The 22,875-nt window shown below is 53.4% G+C and overlaps 1 protein-coding gene across 9 annotated transcripts in view; it reads right to left on the bottom strand.

Annotated features, from left to right (window-relative positions):
- PAQR5 (progestin and adipoQ receptor family member 5) overlaps nt 1-22,875 on the bottom strand; it is a 90,029-nt gene that overhangs the window by 7,770 nt on the left and 59,384 nt on the right. For 7 of the 9 annotated variants that reach the window (XM_027123466.1, XM_027123467.1, XM_027123470.1 and 4 more), the window contains 5 exons: nt 19,410-19,537; nt 16,550-16,755; nt 6,035-6,173; nt 3,658-3,754; nt 659-800 (listed from right to left, as the gene is read on the bottom strand). In XM_027123466.1, the coding sequence (XP_026979267.1) occupies nt 659-800; nt 3,658-3,754; nt 6,035-6,173; nt 16,550-16,755; nt 19,410-19,537 (712 nt within the window). Of the gene's footprint in view, nt 1-658; nt 801-3,657; nt 3,755-6,034; nt 6,174-12,074; nt 12,202-16,549; nt 16,756-17,046; nt 17,230-19,409; nt 19,538-22,875 lie in introns of those variants that run through there. The other 2 variants (XM_027123464.1, XM_027123465.1) reach the window with 2 other exon arrangements.

Genomic DNA, 22,875 nt, shown 5'->3' with positions numbered 1-22,875 from the left:
GGTGCAAACCCCTGTGGTTCCAACACCTCCTCTCCACCACATGGCTTCTCTAACTTGAGTGAGCTCAGGCTGACCTGGAGAATCACACAGCTTCTGAGACACGGGATGTCTGGGGGCTGGGAACCGAGAATCTGCATGTTCCCAGGTGATGCTGAGACTGCTGGTCCAGGGGCCATACCTGAGAACCACTGCTCTACCACAATTCCTGGCCCCATCGTACCCACCTGAATGAGACAAAGACGCTTTCCTCTCCTCAGCACAGCCCCCTCCCTGCCAGCTGGTACTCTCAGAGCCAGCTGTACCCTGTCTTTCCTCTTCCTCTTTATGGCTGCCTTACGTGTTCATTTAATAACAGGATTTCACATTCTAGGTAATAATGGGACTCTCCTGTCCTCATACCTGCTGGAAATGCTTTAGAATCCTAGATCCACCTCCTCTCCATCCTCCGCTATCCTCCCTGGTCGTCCACTGGCTATGTACATCCTGGCCTCTGTCACCTTACAATTTCACTAACCTTGGTCTGTGCCTGGAGAACTTCCTGAAGAATTGCTTCTCTCCCTGCCCTGGCCTCTCTTTGCAACTATGTGCACTGGTGTCAGGGATTGGGAACCCTCCCTGGACAGGAGGGCAAGGGGCATCGGGGCCACCAGGCACTCACCGATGTAGTCGAAGCGTCCAGGAGCCAGGCGCTCCGGCAGATGCGCGGAGTAGAGAAAAGAGGCCAGGAGGGTCACGGCCATGTGCTTCTGATGGTACAAGGTGGCTTCATTCTGTGCACTCTCCCCAGGGAAGAGGAATAGCTGCAGGTATTTAAAGAAACGTCAGGTCTTAAAATAGATAACCAACAAGGACATACTATATAGCACAGGGAACTCAATATTCTATAATAACCTAAACGGGAAAAGAACTTGAAAAAGAATAGATACATGTATATGTCTCACTGAATCACTTTGTTGTATACCTGAAACTAACACAACATTGTTAATCAACTATATTCATTATAAAGTAAAAATTTTTAAAAAGAGAGAGAGGAAGGAAGGAAGGAAGGAACTTATGTCAGGTCTTGAGAGGAGGCCTGCAGACATCCCCACGCATATGTGTGGACTCTGTGGGCCAAGGCCATTCCCTCTCCAGTTCTGTGGCTTGGAAAGGGAATTCGCAGGGACCGTGTGAGCAGCTTCCTGTTCTGAGTGTGATCAACTGAGACCCAAGGCAACTGTAGTTTAATCCCCCACATGCTCATGAGAGCCTTTGGATTATTTAATTCCAAAAAAAAAAAAAAAAAAAAAGGAAAAGGAAAGAAAGAAAGGAAGGAAGAAAAGGAAAACAACAGAAGTGAAGACAAAATTAAAGGAAAAGAAAAATCCAGTTAGATCTATCGCTACTTTTTTCCTGGGGCTAAAACGTTAGTATCATAAAAAATGGCCTATTCACACTTGAACTCACTTCTAACCAGCACATCCCCTGAATTGATGCTCCTAATTAAGGCTTTAAGGCCTTGGAAGGCCTTCTGAATCATCACAAACTATTAATTATGGACATTACCCTGGTGTGGAGTTCAGTACGGTTTTTGTACGATTGTTATAAATAGCGGCGGCAGCCACCACTACGGAGGGCACTAGGCCGGGCCTTTTACGGGTAGCACTTCATCAGAGCCTCAACAATGACCACAAGGCAGACACTATTCTCCCCATTTTGCAGATGAGGCAACTGGGCTGGAGGGTGACTTGCAAACCACTAACTAACAGTGAAGTCAGGCTGATTCCAGAACCTGTGTGCTCAGCCACATCGCCATTTAGGGTAAGCCCTCCCCTCCCCCGCTGCCCACTGGCTGGTGCAGTGCCAGGAGCACCCAGCGCTCATCATAGCAAGCACCTGTGCTGTATGCTTTGGTGGCCTTGTGGGACCGGCTTGTTCTTTGCTCTGGTTTCCTGTGTGTGGTCTGTGTCCTCGAAGAAGGATTCGGGGAAATGGGCTGCATCCCCATCTCTGGGTCCCCCCCAGGCCCACATGAACTCAGCAGGAGCACACGCTCAGTGCCTCAGCTAATGAAGCCAGCTCGACCCCTCTCCTTTATCCCTGGGCCCTGCCATCCTGGCCTCAGGCAGCAGACCCTTACGCTGCCTCTGAGACCACTGGGCCTGGGCTTGGCATTGCTGAGCCCATCAGTTCTGTTTATTTGATTATTCTCCTCTACGCCCTGTGAAGGACAGGATGTCAGCCTCATTTAAAGATGAGGAGGGCTTCCCTGGTGGTGCAGTGGTTAAGAGTCCGCCTGCCGATGCATGGGACACGGGTTCGAGCCCTGGTCCGGGAAGATCCCACATGCCGCGGAGCAACTCAGCCCGTGCGCCACAACTACTGAGCCTGCGTGCCACAACTACTGAAGCCCGGGCGACTAGAGCCCGTGCTCTGCAGCAAGAGAAGCCACTGTGATAAGAAGCCTGCGCACCACAACAAAGAGCAGCCCTGGCTCGCTGCAACTAGAGAAAGCCCACGTGCAGCAACGAAGACCCAACACAGCCAAAAATAAATAAATAAAATAAATTTATAAAAAATTAAACAAAAATAAAGATGAGGAAACCAAGGCTCAGAGAGCTTCTGTTCATTGCCTAGGGTCACACAGCCAGTGAACAGTGGGACTGGGATTTGAACTTTCCCCCTTCTTGCCTTTCCTCCTACACCCTCTTCCCTTGTGTTCTCCATCTAATTCCCATCTATCCTTTAAGACCTTCATTCATACATTTTCCTTCACTATTACTACTATGTTAATTGATGATAATATATAATACTGCATTTACTGGACTCTCACCACCAGCTAGCACTTTACACATTGTCTCGTATAATCCTCCCACAGCCTGACAAAAGGAGGTGTTATTACCAGGCCATTTTACAGATGAGGGAAATCAAGACACAGAGGTGGAAGATAACTCGTCCAATGTCTTGCAGTGAGTAAATATTACAGATTTGCCTCCAGAGCCCACTCTCCTGGTCACTCTACTGAACCCCAGGCTGCTTCCCCTGACCAGCCCTCTGCGATTGCTCCTGGGCCCCCAGTCAGCACTGGCCACTGGTGCATCTCCTATGTTCATCAGGGCCTCTGTGTTCATGCCATCTCTTAATTAGTCTGCAAGTGCCATTAAAGGAGCATCTGGGGGCGGGGGGGGCTTCCCTGGTGGCACAGTGGTTAAGAATCCGCCTGCCAATGCAGGGGACACGGGTTCAAACCCTGGTCCAGGAAGATCCCACGTGCTGCAGAGCAACTAAGCCCGTGCGCCACAACTACTGAGCCTGCACTCTAGAGCCTGCTAGCTACAACTGCTAAGCCCGTGTGCCACAACTACTGAAGCCCGTGAGCCTAGAGCCCATGCTCTGCAACAAGAGAAGCCACTGCAAAGAGAAGCCCGCGTACTGCAATGAAGAGTAGCCCCCGCTCACCACAGCTAGAGAAAGCCCACGCGCAGCAAGGAAGACCCAATGCAGCCAAAAATAAATAAATAAAATAAACTTATTTTTTTAAAAAAAAAGGAGCACCTGGGACTCTACTCTTGTGTGTCCCACTGTGACCAGGATAGCGCTCTGACCCCCAGAGCTCAGGACACAATTGATTCCCTGATGCTTCCAACAGGCAGAGAGGGGTTGGAGTCGGGCCCTTACCCTGGAGAAGATGGGAAGGGAGTCCCAGGTGTAGGGATAAGCGAAGGCCAGGACACGAAGCATCTTACAGAGCCTGGGCTTCTGGACCTCAAGAAACCTAAATCAGGGAAGGAAAGGGGGGAGAAATGAGAATGAAAAAAGAGTTTCAGTAAATAACACACACATGCACATTAAAAATAACCAAGGGCGAGTAACCCACGAAGGACAAGCATTTTTGCACAAGCTCCTCCTATGGCCAGCAGCTTCTCCCCCAGCGCTCTCCACTTCTCCCACCCTGATGGGAACGGCTCAGTCTCAGACGTGGAAAGAGCTCAGGGTGGGTGGGGAGGGGGCAACCATCTCCCAGCATCCTGAGAGGCTCCTGGGGCGAGCACCTCTGCGAAGGTTGAGATGCTTAATTAGGCAGAGGCGCCAGCTGATTACCCTGCAGAAGCCCTGGGTACAATTAGGTGTTTAAGTACTTAAGAGATTTCTGGAATATTTAATACCACACACAGGGATACTGGGCTGGGGAAACTGAATAAGCATGGTCCTTCCTTCTCTCTTTCATCATCACCCCCACCTGCCTCCGGTTCCAAGACAGATGAAGCCAGCATTAAAATGAGTGGTGCTGACTGTGGCAAAGACAGGCAGCTCCTCCTGGATGGAACACGATGGGGCCTCAGCTGGCTTGGGCCCAGCCTGAGGAGGGGGCAGCAGCTGAGGGTGTGCGGAGCCGGGCAGCACAGATGGCAGGCTGGATACTGGAAGGGGAGGGGTAAAGAGAGGCTCCACATGAAACCACAGCCCTGAACTGGGGCTCGGGCGACGGAGAGCTCACACGCCCAGGCTGGCCCGGGAGGCAGGGCTGGTAACCACTTCAGCAGCACAGTGTATTGTGGGGGATGGATCCTCCCTTGGTGCCCACAGGTCTGCGAGGCCAGAGGACCCCCAAGGGTGGTGTGCAGAGCCTGGGCGCCGAGGCTCGTGGGGTAGCTGTTCTAGTGCAGCCCGTAAGATGAGGGAGGCGCTGGGGCCATCTCAGCCCCCCGTCGACAGTTCTGCCCCTCATCGCACTCTCCAGCGGGGACGGAGTCTATGTCCCACCACTGCTCTTCACCTCTGCTCCCCAGATACCCTGTCCCAGCCCACTGGCCTGCCCCTTCTCCACCAAACATAGACTGCTGCCCCTGCAGCCCAGGCCCATCTCCCCCTCCAGGTTATTCATGTCCCCTACGAGCCAGTGCAGTCACCTGACTACAAGCCCCACTGTGCCCACATCCTTTGGTGTGGAAAATGGCAGAGACACCCACATCTGCCTCCTGAGTGGTCAGGGAACTCTCCTCGAGGGCAGAGTTGGGTCTGCTCAGCTCTCCATCCCCAGCGTCCAGCTCAGAATCATGTCTGAGGACATGACATCACCAGGCTGCTGTGTGCCGTCCAGCTCTCAGGGCAGCCCAGCCTGGGGATCCCTGTTCTGGGTAAGAGGCGGCCACCGTGGACCCCGAGAAGCCCCATAACCTCCAGAGATCAGCTCCAACTTTGCTCCAGCCCATGGGCATGTCCCTCCTTCTTTCCTGACCCTGTGGACACTGGGCAGAGATGGAAGAGAAGTGCAAGAAGGAGGGGGAGAAATAAGGGACCTCAATTCACCGTCCCCCAGAACAGAGCCCCAGCCTTGGAAGGAACCACAAACCCTGGGATTGGTGAGGCTGCACAGGGTCACAATCTGGCAGACACCCTGAGTCTGATCCTGTCCCCGCCCTTTGTGACCATGTCATCCAGCAGGTGATGTAACCCTTGTGTGCCCCAAAATCCTCATGTGTAACATAGGGACAACAACAGAATCCCTGCAAGGGATTGTTGCAAGGGTTTGATAAAATGATGCTCGCAAAGAGCTTACAGCTGTGCACAGCACAGAGAGACACGCACGAAATGGCAGCTTTTAAAAAGAACGTGTGTTGTAGGAGCCATCCTGTCCCCATCCCCATCCTGTAGCTACGTCGTACCAGAAAACAGGAACAGGAGGGACCAGATGAGTTCTGCGTGATTTGCCTAAAATCACAGGAGCTAATAAGAGGCAAAGCTAGGATTTACAGCCAGGGTCATCTGGCTGGCTTCCCACCCTCTCCCCTCGTGCAGGGAGAGCAGGCATCTGACCACTACCCAGCCTCTGTCCTTACCTTACAGACACCCCTCTGCCCCAGGAGGCAATCGGAACACACTCCCGCTGCCCCAGGAACCAGGGCCCATCTCGATGGCCTTCTCAGTCCACGCTGGCAGACCCTGTCCAACCACGGCAAGCCCACTCCCTCCCTCCCCATGCACTGCCACCGCCTATCACCTCTGAGTGCAAAGAGACTCGCTATTAAAGCACGCTCTTTCTGCGGCCACTTACACAGGAAGAAGGCTGGCTCTGGCTGACGAGGGCCATCCCCCAAACCATGGATTTCCTGCAACTTGAGACATTTCGCCCGGCCTGATAAAGTACTTCCCCAAGGGCAAACGAACCAGCCTCTCCAGCTGCAAAGCCGAGTCTACAGAGGGAAAAAGGAGAAAAAGCAGAACAGACGAGAGACAGCAACAAAGAATAAGAGGCAGAGGGCCAGCAGCCACAGAGGCGGAGTGGGGGGGCGGGGGACGGCTCCCACTACCAAGGTGCAATTCCAAATCAGGCCACAGGGTGTCGCCACAGCATCCTCCAAAGCACCCCACACCACAAAGTCTCCAAAGCCTCGCCTGGTAAGGCAATCCCTGCACCCCAGAGCTGCGAGTCAGGGAGCCAGGCCTCCTCTGCCTAGAACCAGGTGGGCAGGAAACACTGGATTTGGGGAGAAGCCTCCAGCAAGAGAGGGTTGATACAATACCAGTCTATTCTGAAACCTGATAAATTCTTGTTGCAACAAAGCTGGAAAGATTTGCAGGTGAATTCTGGAACTCGTGCTTGAAAGAAGTGGGCCTTTGGAAACATCATACTGTTGCGGAGGTGTGTCTGTATGTGTGTTGGGGGCGGGTGTTACGGTAGTTTGGCTGTTGTGTGGGTGACATAGCAGGAATGTGGACATTTCCACGTGCTGGCCCCTGGCCCTAGCAGCACCCTGTCATCTGACTGAACCCTCTGACCTCCAGATGTATCTGAGAACCACTGTCTGCTAAGCCTCCTGTCTCCAGCTCTGACCTCCAAACCCCCTTCCGGGCCTGCCCCATGCCTCTCTGAGCTGCCCCGACAGCACTGCCACGGCAAGGCTCTCACGGCACAGCTCACTAACCACCAAGGGTGAAAATTCATCTCTCCCTCACAGCACCGACCACAAGGCATTTCACTGAGCAAGTATGTGTCCAACGGTTGGATGCTTTGAATGGATGAACAGAAAAGTGCGTACAGTGACTCGTGGTGAACAGCAAACACTGTAACATTCCTGAGAGAGTGGTGGTGCCTTCCTGGGCTTTTGGGCTGTCGGCGGGTATGAGCAGGCAGGGTCTCTGTCACCCTCACCTGGCTCTGAGAGCCACAGAGAGGTCACCTGTTCTGTCATTGCCCCCTTCAAATGCTGCAGAACAAGAAAGCGGTTTTCTGGAACGTGTTCCTTTGAACTGAATTCCATGATAAGGATCGAGAGACCAGTTGGGGGAGTCCACGTCTCCCTGGGTGGACTTTACCTAATGGACATGTATCGTAAGGGAATGAACGCCAGTAGGACCATGCTACTCTGGGAAGCATGTGGATAACTAAAGCATGACTCCTGAGCTCCACGGTCTGCTGCTCAGGGAAGGAGGTGGTTCTCAGCCACTCCCGGCCATACCACGGACGGATAGAGCGGGAGAGGGGAGGCAGACGTGGGCTTGGGGGGTAGGCAAGAAGGCAAGGAGAGAAAGCTTGGAAAAGGTGCTGAAGCGGGCATCATAGAATGCCCACACCACAAGGAACCCAGGGGACATCTTCTTAGATGCCCCCTGTTTAAAGGCCGTGATTGGCCAGAGGCAGCACAGCAAGTCTGTGAAATCGGGACCCCAGACGGCCCTCGCCCTCCTCCACCTGCTTCTCTTGAAGTTAATCAGGGCCAGAGCCTCTCCGCACACACGAGTCCCCTTCCTCACTCCTCAGACACTGAAGACAAAGACAGAGAATGAAAACAAAGGGGACGGGCCTTGTAAGAGCAGGGATCCACGGACACACGGAAAGGAGAGCGGACAAGATGCGAAGGAGGCCGGACGGGCCCACGGGGGACATCCCACTCTATCCTGGACTCTCAGCATGTGGCATTTGCCCCTCTCTCCCTTTCTGTCCCCCAAGCTCCCACTTAAGCCCCGCAGGGCATGGGAGCTGAGCCCACAGAATTGTCTTCCTAGGAAGTTGACTGTCCTTCACGAGGACAGGGCCAGTCCTCTGTAGGACACACAAGGTGCTTCCATTTCCCCCGCCTCTCTCTAGCCCCCCTCTAGCTTCTCTCCCCGCTTCCAGCCCCACAGGCTCTGGCAACTCTGAAGCTCCTTGTTGCCTCCCAATGCCATCCCATCCTCTCCAGGCCCTCGCCCTTGTCCAGGCTGTTGGCTCTGTCCAAAAGGCCCTTCCCTCCTCTCCAGCTAAAGTGTTCGACCTTCCTCAACACTCATTCCTAAGGCCACTTCACAGAAGCCTGGGAATCCAAGCATTTTGTATTATCATTATTTGCTTAAGTTATATCCTGTAATGCTACACACTGAAAGCCTTTTCCTCTGGCCTTTAAAGGAAATGATGACTCCATCTGGAGTTTTTGAGGGTCTGCAGTCTGCTTCTCATACGGCATGGGGCACTCTCTGAGGACGAGGACTGAGCCTCACTCAACCCTGTCTTCCCAGGTCTTAACATGACACTTGGAGCATGGCAGGCATTTAAGGAATGTTGAGTGGTTGGTTGGATGCATTGATGGAAGGATGGGTGGTTGGGTGGGTAGATCGATGCATGAATGGGTGGGTAGATAGATGGATGGATGGATGGGTGGATGGGTCGATAAACTGAATAAGTGGATGGGTGGATGGATAGATGGCTGGGTAGATGGATGGAAGGGTGGATGGATGGATAAACTGAATAAGTGGACGGGTGGATGAATAGATGGCTGGGTAGATGGATGGATGGGTGGGTAGCTGGATGGAAGGGTGGATGGATGGATGAATAGGTGGATGGATGATGAACGGGTGGATGGATGATGGGTGGGTGGGTCGATGGATGGATGGGTGGGAAGATGGTTAGGTAGGTAGATGGATGGATAGATGGATGGATGAAACAGCCACAGATGTGCCCCATAAACAGAAATAATCCATTTCATTGACAAGGGAGAAGCCCCAAATGGACGTTCAAGAGATTCCTGGGCAACGTGCCCTGCCAAACAACTTTGTCTAAAGGTGCCAGGTATGTCACATCCAAAAGACCCATTCAGGGGCTTCCCTGGTGGCGCAGTGGTTGAGAATCCGCCTGCCAATGCAGGGGACACGGGTTCGAGCCCTGGTCCGGGAAGATCCCACATGCCGCGGTGCAACTAAGCCCGTGCGTCACAACTACTGAGCCTGCGCTCTAGAGCCCGCGAGCCACAACTACTGAGCCTGCACACCACAACTACTGAAGCCCACACTCTCTAGGGCCCGCATGCTGTAGCTACTGAACCCACGAGCCACAACTACTGAAGCCCACGCGCCTAGAGCCCGAGCTCCGCAACAAGAGAAGCCACCGCAATGAGAAGCCCGCGCACTGCAACAAAGAGTAGCCCCCGCTTGCCACAACTAGAGAAAGCCCGTGCGCAGCAACGAAGATCCAACACAGCCAAAATTAATAAATTAAAAAGAAACCAAAAAAGACCCATTCATGGTACCCGAACAATCAGGGAGGACTCCTGGCTAGAAGAAAACAATATACCCTCATGGCTTATAGGTGATTCAGGAAGATAAAAAAAAAGTTCCAAGAATTGGCTTTGGGAGTTCATGGGAAAGCAGTCCTGGATCATGAATGGCAGGACTGTTTCTTCCACCCATGAAGCCCACCTGCCCCACCCGTCCGCAGTGCTCGCCTCCCTCTGATCCTAAGTTCGCAACAGCAGAGCCACACAGCCCCGCAGAAGCTAAGCAGGCAGGACAGTGGCTCGTCCAAGGACCTGATCCAGGTGTGTCTTTGGCCCAGGCCTGTCGGTGAGCCCTCACATCCAGACACTGTGCCTCCAGGCCACGCTTCATCTCTCTTGGGCTGTTTTTAGCATCAGTGTTACTTTTCTATGTATGTTACGCCTTGTCTCACCCGAGGCAGGGACCCGATCTCCTCCTCTCCCCGACCCGTGGCAGCCCTCACAGCTCTGCCCTGGCACAGAGGTTGCGCTTCAGAAAGAGCTTTTAATCGCCAGAGCCCTTGAGGAATTGGGGGAGAAGGAAATAATAGCCCCATGATGTCTGATTCAGTTTTCTACCCTCTGGGCAGACCCTATCTCCTCACAGCTGGAGGGGCGCTCTGATTTCCAGGAAGAGGGAAGGGGGAGCTTACCCGCCACTCCCACCCCAGGGACGAAGCAACACAAAGCCCAGTCTTGACATTGAGCCTGGAAATGAGACTCACCCCCATGGCAAGCAGCTCTGTGCTTCCCACCACCTGCCTCAGCACAGGTAAGTGGAAGGCAAGTTGGGACAAGCATCCCCGATGCTGTTTAAGGCTCTATCCTTTGGTTTTTTAAAGAAAACCAACCTGTCAGGTTTGGGGAACTTGCCTACCTCTGGATCCCACAAAACCAAAGTGTCACCCAGAGAAAGCTGGAGCCAAAATCATTGCGGGGAAGTTGCAGAAGCATACCTCTCCCTCCCTGTTTTCTCCTGGGGAGGGAAGAGATGGCGGCTGCAAGGAATACGAATTCTATGAGGCCAGCAGCAGTCTATTCGGAAGACTCAGACTGGCTCAGTGGAGTCGCGGGTAGGGGGACAGATGGCCAGGGGTGACCGCCAGCCTTCCTTGGCGCTCTTCCTAACCCACCATGAAAGGCCCCCAGCTCCCAGCACCATCTACACAGGGATGTTACCCCAACACCACCATTCCAGAGGTTTCCCAAGTAATTTTGGGTAGTTCAGTTTTATACCAAGAGCTGAATAAACTAGAGTAGTTATCCTAAAAAATGCCTCTTGTACTCGTACTCCAATGAGCTTCCTTGAGTGGAAGGAAAAAAATAGAAGGAATAAGAGCCAGTGAGCTGGGCATGACTCATGGCCACCGGTCTTCCCCGGGGACGTGTTGGACATTTGAATATCATCTATCACCCACCACACAGACAGGCATATCTTGTTTTATTGCACTTTGCTTTATTGTGGTTTTTGCAAATTGAAGGTTTGTGGCAACACTGTGTTGTCAGATGATAGCATTTTTAGCAATAAAGTTTTTTATTTTTTTGTTTTTTTGCGGTACACGGGCCTCTCACTGTTGTGGCCTCTCCCGTTGCGGAGCACAGGCTCCGGACGCGCAGGCTCAGCAGCCATGGCTCACGGGCCCAGCCGCTCCGCGGCATGTGGGATCTTCCCGGACCGGGGCACGAACCCGTGTCCCCTGCATCGGCAGGCGGACTCTCAACCACTGCGCCACCAGGGAAGCCCAATAAGGTGTTTTTTAATAAAGGTGTGCACATTGTTTCTTTAGACATAATGCTATTGCACACGTAATAGGCTGTAGTGTAAATATAACTTTTATATGCACTGGGAAACCAAAAAGTTTGTGTGACTTGCCTTATTGTGATGTTGGCTTTATTGCGGTTGTCTGGAACTGAACCTGCAGTATCTCCGAGGTGTGCCTCTATCAAGAAGCCGGCCCCCTCTGTCCCTATTAGCAGATGGCCCACTTATGGGGCACCCCCTATGGGCCAGGCTTGTGTTAGGTGTTCTGGATACATTACCTATAATCCTTACATCTGTCTCACAAGGTAGCTGTGTTGACCCCACTTTTTTTTTTTTGGCCACTCCACGCAGCTTGCAGGATCTTAGTTCCCCAACCAGGGATTGACCCTGGGCCACAGCAGTGAAAACACCAAGTCCTAACCACTGGACGGCCAGGGAACTCCCTTGACCCCATTTGATAGATGAGCAAACTGAGGTTCAAGGAGGGTAAGTGACTTGTTCAGCAACAGGACAAGCTACATAACTTGTAGAGCCCAGGGCAGAAGGAACGTAGGGAGACCCCCTTGTTCAAAACTCATTAAGTGTTTCGAAACAACAACAGCAGGGAATTAAACCAAGTGTCGAGCCTTGTCGATCACAGGGCCCTGAGCGCCTGCACAGGCGTGTGCCTGTGAAGCTGGTCCTGCCCGGCCACTGGAAGTCCATCTGGAACTGAGTCCCAGGTTCCCAAGCATCTTTTCCACTGTCCCCTCCAACAGTCCAGGGAGCTGCGTGCTCTGTGCCGCCCCCAACCCCATCCCATCTGAGACAGAGCAGCCGGGTACCTGGAATAGCAGGAGAGGCCGGTGCTAATGATGGTGTTCAGCACAGCCAGGGCCACGTAGTAGTCATGGAAGACGGTGTTCACCAGCGCGTCCGGGAACACATAGGCAGAGTAGGCAATGGCCGAGCCTGGGAAGAAAAACCAGCCTTGGGCAATAAGCCAGGACTCAGCACTGTCCGGACTCCTTGGGAAGACCAACCCCCCCCACACATCTGGCTGAGCCCCCCATCATCCCCACAGACCATGAGCAGTCCTGCCGCTCCCCCCTAGCTTATGCCATCACGCATCACCCCCCCAGCATGAGAATGTTCTGTGAGTCCAGCACTGCTCCAAGGGCTTGACATGCATTAACTCACATAAACTTTACAACCCCCCTCTGACGTCAATCCTGCACTTATCCTCATTTTACAGATGAGGAAATGGAGGCACAGAGAGGTTTAGTAAGCCTCCCAGGGGCACACAGCTAGAAAGCAGCAAAGCCAAGCTTCAAACGCAGGCAGTTCAGCAACAGTCCCTGCTTTTAACTATGGTCCACGATGACACCCCAGTGTGCTCAGCTTTGCTCTGAGTGTGCACATCTCACCTGCCTGATGATATGGGTGTCCCCTGTGGAACGATCAAGGCTGCAGGGGAGGGGAGGGTGGGAGGAGGGAGGGCCTTTGCTGAGGCGAGTTGTGTCATATCAGCGGGCTGGGGGACTGGCCAGCTGAGAGGCTGGGCGTGAGATGCTAGCCTCAGCATTTTGTTTCGTTTTAGGTTTTGGAGTCTGTGAGAGAAGGGTTACTGAAGGACCTTTTAGAGACCTGTCTGCTGCAGCTTTTGTTTGAAAGAACAGGGGAGATGACTGTCCTTTTCAAAGGGGACGGATGTGTCCAGGAGCCTGGACCAGATGACCTCTCCAGACACCCTCACCTGCTGAGGTCCCTTTTGAGAGAGGCAGCTGCAGGCCTGTCAGCCCAGAGCCTAAGATCAGGCCTAAGGACACCTGTTATCCAAAAACAAAGAACCCTGGAATGCTAGTTCAAGGCTGACCTCAACCTCAGGCCATGCAGGTTCAACCTCTGCCTTTGATCCCATGTGACTGGTGAAATCTAGTGAAGCCCAGGGATGTGTCCAGGGTCATACAGGCAGAAAGGGCCAAGAATCACTACTCCTGGTACAACGCTCCCCACTCCTGCAGGCTACCTGTGAGATTTCAGCTGGAACTGCCTCCAGGGGGACAGATTCTTGCCTCAGCCTGATACCATGGGGAAGCTCCCATGGGGACCGGGATGCATCTGCTCTGGGTATATTGGCTGGGGCCAAGCTCCACGGGTGATATAAGAGCGAAGGAGACTCAGTCCCTGCCAAAAAGCGCAGTGGAAAGGGCACTGGTGAGTGCCTCCAGGCGGGTTCCAGGGTGAGATGGACGTCCAGGATGGGCACGCACGCAGTCAAGCGGCTGACCTTGGAAGCATCCTTGGAAGATGGGGGATTCTTACGGGTGCCTGAGGGCAGGGACGGCTTTCCAGGGAGCGGGACCAGGAGATACCTTGGGATGCCAGACTGAGGAAAGTGAACGTCCCCTTTCAGGCAATAGGGGGCCCACCGAACGTTTTTGAGCAGGGGATTAAGATGGTCAAAGCCTAGTGCAAGCGCGCGGGAGGTCCAAGAGGGAGGGGAACAGCTGGACATCGGGGAGGAAGCTGAGCAAACGCCACCCTCCAGGGATTGAGGGTTTCCACAGGGTCGGGGAGGAGGAGAGATGGCTGCAGACCAGGGAGTCCCAGGTGGATCCCACAGGCTCTCTCAACTGACCAGACCTTCCTTCCAGGTTTACTGAACACCCCCATGTCTGGCTCTGGGCTACGGACTGGAAAGCCAGATGTGAAAGACGCATGGCTGTCCTCAGGGAGTTGTTCCCAGTGCGGAGCAGAAATGAAGGAATCAGACAGAGCTCCACGGAGGTGGATCCAGGCCCGGGGACTTGGAGGAAGCCACAGGCAGGGGCCCTGAGGCTCCCAGGCCCCGGCTCTGTCATTTACAAGCTGCGTGACCCGGGTAACTTCCCTTTAGCGTTCTCACCTGTAGCATGGGTATAATGATGGTCCCCACCTCAGGGACCTGCTGTCAGGGTTAACTAGGTAATCGTGGTAACCGCTACCTTCTGTTGCTTACGAAGTGTCAGGCACTGTCGGACACACTTCACTTACAAAAGCCATTTAATCTTTATAACACTCCCATGAGGAACATACTATGCCAACTGTATCTTGCCTAAGAGCATATAAGTATTGGGGGGAGTGCAGTTAGGCCGCTAAGCCCCGCGTTAGGCCACCCCTTCGTGATGTGGGATGTGGGTCGGGTGCTCGGCATGGAGCCTGCCGTGATGCCTCCGAAACGCTTGCCCTTATCATAAATGAGTCTGGGGCAGGCGATCGAGGGCGATGGAAGCTGCCGGGTTAAGGAGTTTGGACTTCATCCCAGGTAACTGGGAACCTGGAAAAGTTTAAGTGGGAGGAGTGCCATGGTCAGAAGGCCTGGAGGAAAGCCCGCAGGGCAGCCGGGTGAAGCCCAGGGGAGAGGCGTGAGGGACTGAGTCAAGCCGAAGGGGGCACGGCCGATTTGAAAAGTATGCAGGAGAGACTCAACTGAGTTTGCCAACCGATTAGACAGGATGGTGAAGCGGGGTGAGAGGCAGGGGGAACTTGATTATTCACAGATTTCTGACTCGAAGGGGAGTACATGCAAGGGGGGGCGGGGAGGATGTAGACAGTCTCTGTTCCAGGGCTGGATGCAGTGTGGAGCTTGGGTGAGCAGTTTACTAGAGATGGGGTTTGGGGGTGTCCCCCAGAGGTGTTGGGGGATGGTGTGGGAGCAGAGGAGATCTCCCAGGGAGCCTGACCATGGAAGAGCAGACGCCCCAGAATGGACTCCCAGCTTGTGCACCCATGGGGGGACGGAGGAAGGGGAACTGGCCAAGCAGGATGAGCGTGTGAATGGGTGGGAGGAAAACTAGGAGGGAGTGATGTAACAGGGGCCAGAGGAAGCGGGCGAGGTTTGAGGAGCACGGGGGTGCCCCTGCATCAAAGGCTGGAGAGAGAGCCCACGGGGCCTGCGCGGACCTGTGAGGCAGGAGGAGGCTGGGGCCTCGACAACCAGAGTTTTAGTGAAGAGTGGGGACTGGGCAGCAGAGCACGGAGGACTGGTGAGCAGGTAGAGACTCGTGTGTGTGTGTGCGTGTGTGTCTGTGTTTGTCTATGTATGTGTGTTGGTGTGTATGTATGCACGTGTGTGTTACTAGTGAAGAGAGAGGGAGAGGGGCGGGAGAACAGGCTGGAGGTAGGTTCCTCACACACCCTCTTGGGCAAAGGGAAGACGGTGACTTTGCTTTCACACCTGGAGCAGGACCAGGTGGGAGGAAGCGGCTAGAGCTGGGATGCCCACAACTGGGGGAGAGGAGAGGAGAGAGGAGGAGAGGGTGTCAACCCACCACCTCCCCTCACTCTATCCCTGCAGCTCTAACCCCTTAAAGCCTCCAGACCGATGGGGTCTGTGACCACCCCCTTCTCTGCGGGGCACAACAGAGACCGGCACTGATGAGTGGAGTTGGCTCACCCTGGCCTGTGACAGCAGATTGTTAGTGTCAGAGAACTCGCAAGCCAATTGTTAAACACAGCCATCATTAAAAATTGAATGACAGGGCTTCCCCGATGGTGCAGCGCTTGAGAACCCGCCTGCCAATGCAGGGGACACGGGTTCGAGCCCTGGTCCGGGAAGATCTCACACGCCGCAGAGCAACTAAGCCCGTGCACCACAACTACTGATCCTGCGCTCTAGAGCCCACGGGCCACAACTACTGAGCCCGCGTGCCACAACTACTGAAGCCCGCACGCCTGGAGCGCATGCTCCGCTACAAAAGAAGCCACTGCAATGAGAAGCCAGTGCACCACAACGAAGAGTAACCCCCGCTCACCGCAAGTAGAGAAAGCCTGCACACAGCAAGGAAGACCTGACGCAGCCAATACATACATACATACATACATATATAAAATTTATAAAAAAAAAATTGAATGACATAAACTTACAATGCTATCCATCATATTAACAAGAGCAACAACTGTTCAGTCAATGCACCCGCTGTATCTGTACAGAGGAACTGCTACGTAATGGGGACCTACCATGCATCTCTCCCCAGCCCTGTGCTCAGTGATGTTGTCGGCCTGCAGCCGGCCGTGGCAGGAGTATTTACACCACAGCACACCTGCCAACACCACGGACCGGGACTTTTGTCCACAGAGAGCCAGTTGTTAAATATTTGCCAGAAGGCCTTTGGACAAGTTTCTTATAAAACAGTCATCAGGCACCTGGGCAGGGGCACTGGCATTGCGGTGACTCTTCCGGAAGCCCACCAGAGCCTCACAGTGACCCCAGCTCCCAGGGGAAGATGCAGGGGGTTCAGTCCCAGGGAAGAGGAGACAAGAGCAGGGCCTGACGTACCCAGGCTGAAGAGGTTGACGGCGCCGTAGTCCAGGAAGTAGCAGATGTGCCGGGCGTTCCTGGACATGGAGCTGAAGGTGTGTGCACAGCTGGATGCGAGGGGGTACACACAGCTGGCGCCCATGTACACGAGCAGAGGCCAGGAGTAGCTGTCATTCAGGACGTCCGTCACACGCAGGGTGCTCACAAACCTCCACATGAAGAACCTGGAACACAGGGGGACACCCTCAACCTCCGAGACAGGGGCCCTTCTTACAGTCCTCAGCCAACCTAAGCTGCCTTCCCTTTCCCTGGATGACCGGCTCCTACATGGTCTCGCTTTGGTGACATGCCATGAGCGAGGAAGGGTGAGTGGGGTCCTTTTTGGTTGGAAATAGGCAGGATAGGCAATGGTCCAGTCCCCTCCCCCTGCGTGTGGTGACAGATCCCTTTTACAGCATCTTGCCCAGGTGACTCTCCAGCTTCAGCTTGCATGCTTCCAGGGACGGGGAGCTCACCCTCTCTTGAGGCAGCTCTGAGGGTTGCAAAGTTTCATTGAGCCTCCATCTGTCTCCCTGGAATCTCCCTCCATTGGATCAGCCCTAGGTCTCCCCATCAGCGCAACAGAAAACAAACCCATCAGATATCTCAAGGCTGTCTTCATGATCCCTCACACCTCTCTGAGCTTCACATGAAAAAACCTCGGTGCATTCAACCATTCCTCATGGGATCCAAATTCGGCCTTGTCATCCCTGTGGTTGGTCCAAGTTCCCCTTGCAGGAGGGCACCTCAAAGAGAAGCAGTCCCCTCTGTGGGGTCTGGAAAGGCTGGAAGACAACAGGACGATTTTCTCCCCCCTCTTCCATGCTATTCCTCCACTAATCTCACCATCTCTTTTCTGAGGGGCCTGGTCCCACGGCTGAGTCTCGGCTAAGCCTAGGCCTCCAGACCCTTCTCTCCATGGAGACACTGCACAGTTCTGTGTCAGATCTGCCTAACCTACAACCCATGCGTGGGGTTCTTGCTTAGAGAGCTGCCCGCTTCCACAAACCTCTACTAGAGAGCCAGGCCCCTTGCCCACAAACTCTCCCAGGGAAGGGACGGAAAGCTTTTCACGCAGGAACCCCAAGAACATCGCTAACTTCTCTGGCTACATTTGTGATCTCTTCCCTCCTGTCCCAGCAGAAATCAAGCTTCAGCTATCTGCTGTTTTTCAAAATGTACCCTTTTATCATCTCGAGATTACGCCCGAGTCCCGCTTCCCCGGGGCATCTTTCTCCGGCTCTCCCAAGCCCTCCTTGCTGCTCTGTGTTGCGCTCTCAGGGCCTGGCAGTACAGGGGCGTCATGCCCAGTGGGGCGGTCCCTGCCAGCACGTCTCAGCTGTACAACAGCTACAACGGGATCTGCGCACAGCAACTCAAGCCCCGCAAACAGGGATGGTCAGGCTGGCACAAACTTCAAAACAGCCTAAGTCACCTGTGGTTCATCCAGAAAATGGGACACCGCTCAAAAGCCAGAGAGGCTTCTGTGAATGTCAGACAAGAGATCTCTGAGGGAAAAGCAAGGGAGGAAAGAACCAGGTGCTGGGTGTACACACATGTCACAGATGCTCGAGTCTCTAGAAAAGCGTTCTGGGAGGATGCACGAGCAGCAGGTCACCCCGGCGGCTCCAGAGAGGACGCAGAGGGGCCGGGGGAAGACGCCGACCCTACTCCCTTCTGCAATGTTATCATTTATTATCATTTAGACTTTTTACCCTTCTGGGAGGTACCAGAAGGGCAGCAAGTGCGTCCAGTTGACTTAAATTTAAAACAACGAGCAGCCTCCGTGAGCAGATCTTGCTGCCACCCCGACCAGTCTGCAGGCGCTAGGGCTTCTTTACAGGTGGTCCTATCCCACCCCAAGCCTGAGCTCTCCCTCTTCTCCACTGGCGACGTTTCTGCCACCAAGCAGCCTTCCCCTGCATTTTGCCCTGGGTCTGTCTCTAACTGCTGGCCAGGCAGGACCCCGTCCTCGGGCTCCTCTCTCTGCCTGCAGCACACCCTGGGGTCCTTCCTACTCTCTCGGCTTCTCAATATGATTGGGAGGGGGAGTCCAGAGACCAACCTGTGCCAGAACTTGCCAGGGGATGTAAGCAAGTCACTCCTTTCTCTGGGCCGCATCTGTGTCAGCCAGTGGTGGTCTGAGTCGGCTGGTGGCCCGCATGGCTCCCAGGGTCCTTCCAGCTCTCGTATACTATGACCCCATCTCCACCCTTCACTCGCTACGCACAGGCACCAGGTATGTGCAGCTGGTCTTCGGTCCCCACCTTTCTCAGCCAGGTCCCTCCTCACCTTCCTGGCAGCTCCCATTGTGCGTGTGCACGTGCCGGAGAGTTCTCTCCGTTTCAGTGCTGCCTGACCAAATGCCTAACAGCTGCTGTGGTCCCAGGCACCCACAGCTCTGTACCCGACGCCTTTTCCAATGCCTCATCCCCTAATCCTCAGGGCAACCCCAGGAAAGGCGCAGGCTAACCTGCTCTGCGTGTGGGAAAATGCGAAGCCCAGAGAGGTTAAGTGACTTGCCGAAGCTAGGGAATTTTAGCCAGGGCTTCCAAAAGACCCAGAAAGCCTCCAAGACCGAATAAGACAATCCTCTCAAGTCAGGACCCGAAGCAGGGGAGCAGGGAAAGACCGGGGAGCTTCCAGGAGCCCCTCCAATCCTACCACAATCTGGGTCCTAGAGCTCACCCCAGCAGCAGACCGCCACGCCTCCCAGCACCACGGGGGAGTCCCCCAAATCCCATCACGGAATCTCAGCTCTCTCCACCCCAGCTGTGTTTAAAGAAGCCCCAGTCCCCAGGCTCTGAGTGAGCAGCTGGTCCAGGGGGCTGGGAGGTACCAGAAGGGCAGCAAGTGCGTCCAGATGTTGAGGGTCTCATTGGTCATTTGGAAAAGGCTGAGGAGACAGGCCGTGGCGGAACTCTGTGGATGTCGGTAGCCGAAGAGGATGCCCTGCTCGTGGAACACCTGCAGGGGGAAGAGAAAGGGGCGCCGAGGTGAGACGAAAGGGTGGCGGGAAGGTCTCAGGAGGAACGTCTCCGGTAGTCTCTAGCTTTCTCCCAGGCTGTGCACTTGTACACTGGAGCCTGGAACACTTGACCCCGAGTCCTTCCCCTGTCAAGCTGCTCCTGCCTCCCTCCCATCGCTTCTAAACTCCCATGTCCTTCCAGAAGCCTGCAGTCAGGGGGAGGAGAGGATTCAAGGCCCTGACTCCCTGTGGGAATCCAGCCTGTCTTTGCATTCCAGATGCACTTACTCCTGTCATGAATATTGCCTAAGAATCTGCTTTCGCACCCTCTGCTGGGGGCCTACAGCCCAGTCTTCGGATGCCTTCGTGGTTGGTTGACATATATGCTGCCTGTTCGAGCCAACAAGCCTTGGATGTCAGGGGCTGGTGGGATGATCTCTGCGGAAGATCCCTCCCCGCCGGGGCCAGGATATATTCACCAAGGTGCTTCATAAAGGCCTGTTGACGATGAAAACTATGATGGCATCAGCCTGCGCTGCAGGTGGAGGAGACGGCTCGTCACAGCAGGCCCACGCAAGCTCCCCACCCCACGCAGCCCGCCTGGCAAGGCTCTCAGTAACCATCCCGGATGAGAACTTGGACGGGTCAGGTAAAATAGGGGGTGTCAACCTGCTTGGAGGACTGCATCACATCCATTAAAAATGGTAATTATGGAGACGATGAGGCATGAGGGACAAAAGCTCAGGATGCGACATTAAGTGAAAAAAAGTGGGATGTCAACTGTATTCCTGCCATGATGATAGAACTATAGAAATTTTAAGTACACATAGTGGGGTGGAGACTGGGAGAAACACGGAAAAGGAAAGAGTTTTATTTGTTGAACTAGCAGGATTTGCAGGAGATTTTCTCCCCCTTTTGTGTTGATCAGATCAGGGTTTCTCAATCTCGACCCTGTTGACATTTGGGGCCAGACAATTCTTTGTGCTGGGGGTGGAGCTGTCCTCGGCATTGTTTAGCAGTAATGTGACAACCAAAAATGTCTCCCGAAATTGCCAATGTCCCTGGGGGCAAAATCTCCCCCAGTTAAGAACCACTGACTTAGCTGAATGTTGTTATAACTTTGAGAGGTAAGTAAAAATAAGTAGATTAACTGAGGCAAATAATGACAATGACAATATTAGTAATCGTAATGTAAATTGAATCACAATCAATTTTAAAGGTTTCCCTCTGATTTTCTAGGGCTGTGGGAGGAATGGAAGGCTGGGAGAATTCCTACCTAACCACCCATTTCCCATTTGGGTTACCAACTTCTTAATTTAAGAGAGGATCTTGATTCAAAAATACACAATATTTGTAATGACCTATAATGGAAAAGAATCCGAAAAAGAATATATATGATAATAACTGAATCACTTTGCTGTACACCTGAAACTAACGCAACATTGTAAATTAACTATACTTCAATTTTTAAAAATGGTTTAAAAAATAATAAATAAATAATCAAAAACAAAACAAAAACCACAAGAATAGACAATGTAGGGACTTCCCTGGTGGCACAGTGGTTAAGAATCTGCCTGCCAATGCAGGGGACACGGGTTCGAGCCCTGGTCTGGGAAGATCCCCCATGCCGCGGAGCAACTAAGCCTGTGCGCCACAACTACTGAGCCTGCGCTCTAGAGCCCGTGAGCCACGACTACTGAGCCCGCAAGCCACAACTACTGAAGCCTGCACGCCTAGAGCCTGTGCTCCGCAACAAAGACAAGCCACTGCAATGAGAAGCCTGTGCACCGCAAGGAAGAGTAGCCCCTGCTGAACACAACTAGAGAAAGCCCGTGCACAGCAACAAAGACCAAACGCAGCCAAAAATTTAAAACAATTTTTTTAAAAGAATACACAATGTATGGCATAACTTGGACTATCTCTTGAGGTTCTGAGTCAACAGGTCTCATGGAATAGTGGAGAAATTAGTAAGGGGATATCAGAGTAAAGAGTCAAATCTGGGCCCATTAGGTGCCCTATGACCTTGAGCTGGGCCACAACTCTCAGGGCTCAGTGTCCACACCTATGAAATGGGGGGCGTTTGCTCACCAGACGGTGAGCACATTCCCATCTTGGTTCAATTCTGGGTGAAACTAGTCAACTAGGGACAGGGGGAGAATGAAGTTGGTTCATGGTCCAGTGAAGAAATACTGTTTGAATTAGGTTTGGGTTTTAGCTAATTAAAGTGATTTGTTCCAGTTTTTGATTCACTGTGCATTTCTGCTGACATCCCCGGTTTTCAGTGGACAAGCTTCTCTAATGGGCAGCAGGCATGTCGGCTTGCAGCTGCCCACCCACCAGGGTTGCTGACAAGGCGGCAAACGGGCTCATGGCCTTCAGCCTTTGATTCAAGCGAGGACGATGGCGCGTGCTTGGCAGGCACGCGTAAGGCCCTCCAGCAGAAACTACAGGGCTATCATTCTACCTGTTATGTTTATTGCTTTCTTCCTTAAAAAAAAATTTTTTTTAATAAATTTATTTATTTTATTTTTGTCTGTGTTGGGTCTTTGCTGCTGCGCGTGGGCTTTCTCTAGTTTTGGTGAGCGGGGGCTACTCTTCGTTGCAGTGCGCGGGCTTCTCATTGTGGTGGCTTCTCATTGCGGAGCATGGGCTCTAGGCGCGCGGACTCAGTAGTTGTGGCAAGTGGGCTTCAGTAGTTGTGGCTCGCAGGCTCTAGAGAGCAGGCTCAGTAGTTGTGGCGCACGGGCTTAGCTGCTCCGCAGTATATGGGATCTTCCCGGACCAGGGCTCGAACCTGTGTCCCCTGCATTGGCAGGCGGATTCTCAACCACTGCACCACCAGGGAAGCCCTCTTTTTTTTTTTATTAAAGCACTGGCCTCTTGTTAAAATGCAAGGACTCCAGAAAGGAGCAATTGTTATTAATTATTCACTGCTTCACGTGAATAAGTTCAGCAGATCCCGTATAGCAGGAGATCTTACGACAAGGGGCCTACGGAGCCCTGGGCATGTGAGGGTGACACACAGGGAGGAAGCAGGGCGGGGCTGCAGGACAGCTCAGATGCAGTGACAGCCACAGCTGGATGGCGGATGGACAGGACCCAGAGCAGGGGGGAGTCTCCCACATTTTGTCCACGATGACTCAGGATATGACTACTGTCCTTCTCTCTTTGGACCCTGCATTCTGGGAGGCAAGAGAGGATGCTGATAGAGTCAAAAGCCAGAGGGGAACAGAGGAGCTGGGAAGTCCACAAACTAGACAACTTGACCACACTGAAGAATCTAGCCCCAGACCTGGGGAGAATGCCTTACCACCAAGGCCAGGGTTGGGCGCAGATT

Source organism: Aethalodelphis obliquidens, unplaced genomic scaffold, assembly GCF_003676395.1.
Source record: "Aethalodelphis obliquidens isolate GAN/ISIS:26980383/991018 unplaced genomic scaffold, ASM367639v1 scaffold26, whole genome shotgun sequence".
In the NCBI taxonomy this organism is placed as follows: Eukaryota; Metazoa; Chordata; class Mammalia; order Artiodactyla; family Delphinidae; genus Aethalodelphis; species Aethalodelphis obliquidens.
Note: the sequence above shows the minus strand (reverse complement) of the source record. Positions and strands in the feature narration are given on the sequence as shown.